Raw genomic sequence first — 7,676 nt, forward strand, 5'->3', positions numbered from 1 at the left:
TATTTAGAGATTTTGGTTGAAATGATGAGTTCTCATTCTTTTTTCCTTGTAGGTCCTTGGACCAGTGGTGAGGATGGTAAGTCCAAGCACATTACAGATGTTGAAATCCAAATGCCAGGTAATACATATATACATATACGTATATATATACATACACATACACATTCATACATATATGTATGTATTTATGTATCTATGTACGTACATACATATGTACATACATACGCATATATGTACGTATCTGTGTATGTATGTATGTATGTACGTATCTATGTATGTAAAAGTTCTTGTGATTCTTATGTTAGAAAAAGAATTAAGATCCTGTAGAACTAGTTAGGGAAGTAGATGATCTGTTTTTGGATTGTTGAAATAATTCCTTGAAATATTTAATTATCCAATTTATATAGATCAATTAGAACTATCAAACAGATTCCTATTAATTAAGTTGAAAAGATGATTTATCTTTTTTTCTTGCAGCACCTTTGACCAATGATGATGATGATAATGATAGGCCCAGGCATAGTATAGATGTTGTAATTGAAATCTCAGGTAATATATGTATGTATTTGTCTATGAATGTATATATGTAGGTATGTACGTATCAGCCAAGTTATATGCTTGCCATTTGATTATCTTTTAAATTGTAAAGCTTGAGGTGTCATATGTTCTACCCCGGCCTACTTTTGGGACTATTTAAGAGTATTGGCTAATCACATTCCTAGGTTTACTAATCTCAAGATTCATTTGTCTAATCTTTTCAAAACCCAAGACAAAAAAAAAGAATAAATTGAAAAACATTCATGATGAAGCCTTTTTGGTTTTTGAAATTGTTTGTAAAATATTTAGAGATTTTGGTAGCAAAGATTTATTGATTTCAAAAAAGAGTGAAAATAAAAGTGAGGAGTTACAGAAGTGAGGAGTTGAAGGGGACGATAGAGAGACGACTGGAGAGGATCTTTTGCCCCACATAAAAATTGGGCATCGCTTTTTACTAAAATTATTCTTTACATTGACATTACCTGTAGTCTTAATATTGGGTACCACCATTCTTGCCATCATAAACCATTTCCAAAATAACCAACTCAGATATTTGATGCCTTCAGAATTATAACTTGACTCAATTGTTTTTGTTTTAAAAACCTTTCTCAGTAACATGGCCAATCATGTGGTAGATTCAATTTATTTATTTATTTTATTTGAGGCGACATTATTGGGTCATTATTTTAAAATGTTGTCTTCATGAGCGTTTTGTGCCTCTTCTTAGGTAGGTAGTTGGTCATCTAGAATTGCAGCAAGTTTAGAGGAGCAAAGCGCAAGTCAAATTTATTATAAATATATAATATTGTTTTCAATATTTTTGGTTACTTATTAGCTTCTGTTTTTTTATATTAAATATTTCAGCGATTATTCTCTTTCCCTTTATAGGTTTTTTATTTGGATTTATCTAGCATTTCTGCAAAACTGACAATGGTGAGTTCTTATTTTCAGATGCAGTTCGTAGCATCCGCACAACGGATAAAAGAGACCCAGGTAAATTCTTGCAAAAGCATAGTAGTAGATCGAGCAACAGATGGATTATTTTGTTGTAGCCACATGTGCACACACACGTACTTGGTTTTAGTTTTCTCCTTTCTTTTTCCTCTATGGATGCAGGAAAACTTGGGTATGCACAACCTAGGAGCGACAGATTACTGTTGTCCCATACATTTGTGGCTTCTTCTGTCGATGACTTGAACTTATGAACAAAGATGGCCTTTATTTAAAATCAATATATCTTGAAGGATTTCAAACCCTGAAAAAATGAACAGAAATTGGTGAAGGACCTTGCTAAGCTAAGCTGAACTTCCTCTGTATATCATCTTGCTTTTGTCTCATGCCCCAACAACAGCATCACTTCAACCCCCCCCCCCCCCCCAAAAAAAAAAAAAAAAAACACACACACACACAAATGGTCACCGAAAAAAGTCTTGAAAAAAGTCCCCACTTATTCTTTAAGAGAATATGGCATGCATAGTTTGTAAAATTATTCCTTTCATCATTAGGGTAAACAGGAAGCCTGAGGTCATAGGAAGTAAACGTGTGGGAGAAGTCAATATTTAAAGAAGTTTTATTTAGTTATAAGCTTTTTCTGAAAGGGAAAAATAGATAGGAAAGGAGCTCATCAAGCTAAGCTGAAACTTCTTCAATTTTCGTTCGATTCCGAGATTTTTTTTTTTTGGCTGGTTAATTGCATCACTGTCTTCTTGCAAAAGATGTAACCTATCTTTCCTGGAGACTTTCCATAACACCATGCACAATTTGAAACTTTGAACTATGGGCTTTATGCTAGGCACCCAAATATATTCTTCAGATTGACTGCCCACTGATGCTTGGAGTGTCATATATTCTACATATACTTTTTGAGACCAAGAACAATGGCTTGCAAGAGCATTGTTCGACAAAAAAGGTGGCCTTTAGGATTGACCAAAGACAAACAGTACAACTCATAGAGGTAAAAGTTTTTTTCCCCTTTTTTGAGAAACCATTGTTAAAACCTCTGGCAGAAGTATACAATGACAATAGTGGTTGAAATAATTGCCATCATACTATAGATAGTACATAGGGTTATTAATTCCACCACTCATTTGAAAAGTTGTTGCTAGGCTAATTGCCCTGATCGCATTTTTCTTTATTTATCTTGGCAGAGAACGGTGTAACAGAACGACAAAATGGCTCGCAAAATCGCCGAAGATATCCAAACAAGTACTGCACATGCTTCGATTATTTCTTCAAGCTTGTAGTGAAGTTCTTGCTAATTATCACTAGAATTGGTTCGTACTCTAGCTTGATTTTATGATTTTTTTTTTCCATTACTCATCTCATTACAAATGCTCTTTTTTTAATATATGAAATTGGGTAGTGAAAGATTATTGTTTGAGTTATGCCTTTTTCTCTTCTATATAAAGGCTCTTGAGTCCGAGCATGTAGCCTGCCGTAACTTGGCCTCATCCAAGTAGCACCATTAGCCTCTATATTATATGCTTTACTTTTAGTATACCTAAAATCGATATGTCAACATGAACTCGAAGATCTCAAAACATTTTAATATGTTACGAACCCATAAGCATCTATGAACTTTGGATGTTCATCATGAGACAGTCATTTTGGGCACCAGAGCGAACTAGAATAATAATCTTCACAATACAAAAGAGTGGCATACCAAGAGTGGCCCATTTTGTGCACATGGAGAGCTCCCCTGCATGTGGCATAAGGGCATGGCACAGAACTAGATCTAGAGCATTTAATTAAGTAAATTGTAAAATTGAACTTTTCAAAAATCTAAATAACCCAAGCTTTTCAGAAGTTGGGCTCCTGACAAAAATAATTTTGAGTTCCAAGTTTGTTTAATTATAGATTGGAGCAAGCGATATAACATCCAGCCTCTCAATCGCAACAGCTATTGATGAGGAGAAAACAAGATAGTATCCAATACCCTGCTATCTCATGTATTAGCTAGGTGAGGCTCTCCCAGTCAACTCTATCATGCAATACATATACTGTCATCCTTGAGAGATCAGACCTCTCATGTCTAACCGCAAACTAGAAAGGATTTGATTTCAATAACTTTTGTAGCTTTCGAGATGGGGCATACATGACCATAGCCATTTAAGGAAACAAATGGGCCGGGTCTGGGAAAGGGCTTGCAAAATTTTTCACATGGCCAGCCTGATAACCTGGCCCAAACAATTTAAAGTACTCTGTAGGCCAGTCCATTAGCATCTCTAACAACCATTGCAAGTTACTAGAATCAATTTTTTGAAAAGCAGAAAACCACAAGGAAAGTAGGGATTCAAATTAGCCAAGGGATTCTAAAATTTTCAATAAGGCCTGTCTGAAATACGGCGCTGTAGCCAGCCCGAAAAAAAGAAGTTCATTAAAAAAACTCTAAATATAACAAGAAAAGACATCCTACTGGCTAAATCTCTCTAAGAGAAAATATCAATGGGCTGATTTTAATGCAGCAAGCTTGTTATTAGTGATATGTATACAATTATATTTACCACTTAAAAAACATTTGTGTGTTGTTAAACTTTGTCAGTTACTGCAATTGTAGGGCTATGGAAGGTCCAGAAAATAAAAAAGAAGAAGCAAACGAATACACATGCATTCCAGATCATGGAAGAACTTCTTCGCCAACACAGGTTATGGAATTATGCTAAAGACGGAACGAAGCGCGGCACGGCACAAGGAGATCAGAAGCCTCCAACCACGAGTCCACCAGATGTTAACGATGGATCAAAGCAACCCAATTCTCAACAAATTCAAGATGAAATTCTCAAAAAACTTGAAAAATGTTGCTGCAAACAAGTTGAAGATGACTCAAAACAAAAACCAGTTCGAGGTATCTCAAGCTTTATTCTGAAAGTTAATCACTGTAGTTCTATTGGTCAACAATTTTAAAGATAAGCAAACGATGCCATGGCCTAGTGGATTCAAATCTTGATGGTGTTGTTTTTCAAATATTTGACCTAGATCATTTTGTTCAGTAGTGTTCTCACAGTCATATGCCCCTTTGAGTTGACAAAAATATTCAGTCAAATAGATGACATCGATATGATGTATTCAAATATCTGGGAGCCTAACATTTTCTTTCCCTCTATAAATTCAAATTTTTGGCAGCGGCACCAATCCTAGTTGCAGCAAAGAGGGGCATCACAGAGATGGTGGAGAAAATTCTGGAGGAGACGCCGGTGGCAGCAGTTGAACTGGATCAAGATGAGAAGAACATAGTACTAATAGCAGCGGAGAACCGGCAATCCCAAGTATATGAACTTATAATGAAGAGGAAATTAATGCATTTAATGCAGGAGATTGTGTTTGGCGCCGTGGACAAGGACGGCAATAGCGCGCTACATTTGGCTGCCATGCTCGGCTCTAATAGGCCTTGGCCCATCCCTGTAGCAGCCCTTCAAATGCAATGGGAGATCAAATGGTACAAGGTCTCTCTCTCTCTCTCTCTCTCTCTCTCTCTCTCTCTCTCTCTCTCGTGCTCGCACACACGCACGCACGCACCAGTGGATGGCTATAGTCCCTAAACCTCATTATTTGGAATATCATTTGTAGGGGTATGTTAGAGATAGTTAACAACTATAAATATCTTTTGATAAAATGCCCCCTATCCATTTGATGAATACTCCCTGCTCATTGGATCAATGATATATATTTTGTTGCTATCTGGCTAATATAATGCCTGCTTGCATGTATTGCTCCGGACTTTTCAGTATGTGAAGAAATCTACGGGATCCAAGTTCTTTATGCATCACAATGCAAAGGGCGAGACCGCTCGCGAAATCTTCACCAACACTCACGAGCCTCTAGTGAAGAACGCTGGCAAGTGGATCAACGATACCTCGCAGGCGGGCTCCGTGGTTGCCGTATTCATCGCGACGGTGGCCTTCGCCTCTGCAACCACCGTGCCCGGGGGTGTCGACCAGAATTCAGGCTTCCCCATCTTCGAGGGCAAGCGTGCCTTCCAAGTGTTTGCCCTCTCTTCGCTCATAGCCCTCTTCTTCTCGATTACCTCTCTGATAACGTTCCTTTCTATCCTCACCTCCCACCATCAGGAGCCACATTTCAAGAGGATACTCCCTATGAAGCTGATCCTCGGCCTCACCACCCTATTCCTATCCATTGTTGCAAACCTCGCCTCCTTCTGTGCCGGCAATTTTCTTATTATTGAGCAGAAGCTAAAGTATGCGATATATCCAATATATGCAGCTATTGGCCTGCTCGTATCATTCTTTGCTCTGGCGCAAATCCCATTCTACATCGACCTCTTAAAGGCTAACTTCGGCATGGTGCCACAGCGCCCCCAGAAGTTGCATCCTCTTTGAATTATCCTGCATGATGGCATTTCTCATATTTGCTTTACTGAGTGTGAATTTTTTGGCTTGTGCTGTGACTTTTGCTAGATCCTTCATATCTTGTTTGCTTCTCTGCCGTAAGTATGGGTTCTCCCGACCACTTTGACGTTGTTTGTGGACATCATTCTGTGTGTTCGGATATTTTAGATTTCCAACATTTGATGTAGAGGTTTTCTTCTTGATCTGACCGTGTTTATGGTCTGCTTGGTAGATTTTGCATGCGCTTCTGGTAATATCCACCCCATAGTTTGCATCACTTAATTTCGAAGAGATGTTTGTGGTATACTTGATAGATTTTGCATGCACTTTGGGTGATATCGAACCCACAGTTTACATCACTTGGTTTCAAAGGGAGTAATCCTTGTAAGCATCCCCAAATTTACGAGTATAACATTCCTTTTCTCGAGCATTCTAATTCATGATCAATCTTTTGTTGGATATGCCAATAGGTGGAGCCAACTCTTGAAAGTCCAGTCAGGTTCGCCAAACAAGCCCTCAAGCAAGGCTTGGCCTTTAAGACACCAAAAGTGAATGTGGACAAAGGCAAGGGCTAGGATTTGCATGATGAGATATCTAGGCCCAATTATAAGCCTAGTTTTACAACTCTCGAGGTCGGGATCGAATATTTTGGCACTGACCCCAGCTTTAGAAGAGCTGATTGCCTAGATCCATCCCAGCTCTATGACACCAAACCATAGGTAGAAATGCCCTTCCATTTCATCGATGAACATAGAATAACCCTAAACTTCTAGGACACTACCAAGACAGTGATTCTTGTATGGGAAATAGTTGATCTCTTCCCACGGGATAATTTTGGCCTCATGAGAATCTCCTTCAATAGGAGAAATGCACCCATATTATTGCATGCATGGTGTGATGTAAATAGAAAAATGTGGAAGAGGTAGTAAATGCTGAGTTACGCCTCGTTCGATGCGACGTTCGCAACGAAATTCGAACGGGACATCGTTCATCGTATGAACGCACCTCGGATCGTAGAATTCAAAAATTTTTCTCAATCCAAATCCAGAAGATCTTTGAACTCATTAGGAAGGAAAGATTAGGGTCTGAGGAGGGTTAATTAAGATTCATAAAACTGAAACAAAAATCAGAAGTTAATAATTTGAAAATCTTATCTTCAAAAATTCTGCAAGTGTAGAACACCGCAGCCTGATGATCTTTCTAGGTTCCTGGTTAAGCCGCACATGTGTCCGACCTCTACAGGTATCCACACGAGGATTTAATCATCTGAGATAGGGTTTTACCGGAGTGCTAGCTCCTTGCAGAGACCTCTCATGACTATCAAATAGATTGGAAGAAATTTGCAACATGCCTCTTTGAAGAAGAACCCTTTATTCTTTGATCTTACTCGCAATGGAGGAAGAGGAAGGAGAAACCTTGCACGTGGATCTTCCTTGCCTTGCTACCGTGGAAGAAGAGGAGGATGAAGACCCCTTGCTGCCGTGGAGAAGGAGGAAGAAAGAAGAGGAGGCGTGGAGAGGAAGAGGAGAGAATTAATTCATAATGTCTCCCTTGCTACCCTTTTATAGATTGGGTTCAGGGCCTCTCCTAATCTTATTAGGAGTATGAGACTATAACCCACCCATGGATTAATGTCAAGTATCCAATCTTTGTGCTCATAGATGCATAACATGTGTCCACTTAATCAATTAATTAATTTTCTAATCACATTAGGATTCCTAATCTCATTAGGAGAATTAATTGATTGGGGAGCATGCATCCTATGATGCCATGTGGACTTTAAAGTCCGCATAG

At 38.6% G+C, this 7,676-nt stretch overlaps 1 protein-coding gene across 1 annotated transcript; it reads left to right on the forward strand.

Moving 5' to 3' along the window:
• On the forward strand, positions 1–6,085 carry LOC120110605 (uncharacterized). The gene is made up of 7 exons (XM_088721822.2): positions 1–118; positions 478–549; positions 1,489–1,530; positions 2,685–2,810; positions 4,094–4,381; positions 4,660–4,979; positions 5,262–6,085. Exons 1-7 carry the CDS (start codon positions 22–24, stop codon positions 5,871–5,873), a joined length of 1,557 nt encoding a protein of 518 aa, XP_088577948.1. The 5' UTR covers positions 1–21; the 3' UTR covers positions 5,874–6,085.
• Positions 6,086–7,676: the final 1,591 nt, after the last annotated feature.

The sequence above is a fragment of the Phoenix dactylifera genome, chromosome 1 (genome assembly GCF_051530095.1).
Source record: "Phoenix dactylifera cultivar Ajwa chromosome 1, Ajwa_hap1_PhDact_Kaust_v1.1, whole genome shotgun sequence".
Taxonomy (NCBI): domain Eukaryota; kingdom Viridiplantae; phylum Streptophyta; class Magnoliopsida; order Arecales; family Arecaceae; genus Phoenix; species Phoenix dactylifera.

Excerpts from the sequence above, each read along its gene's own strand:
- LOC120110605 (XM_088721822.2), top strand. The coding sequence starts at position 22 with ATGATGAGTTCTCATTCTTTTTTCCTTGTAGGTCCTTGGACCAGTGGT. Across the intron at positions 550-1,488 it reads TGTTGTAATTGAAATCTCAG|ATGCAGTTCGTAGCATCCGC; the intron begins GTAATATATGTA and ends TCTTATTTTCAG. Across the intron at positions 2,811-4,093 it reads GCTAATTATCACTAGAATTG|GGCTATGGAAGGTCCAGAAA; the intron begins GTTCGTACTCTA and ends CTGCAATTGTAG.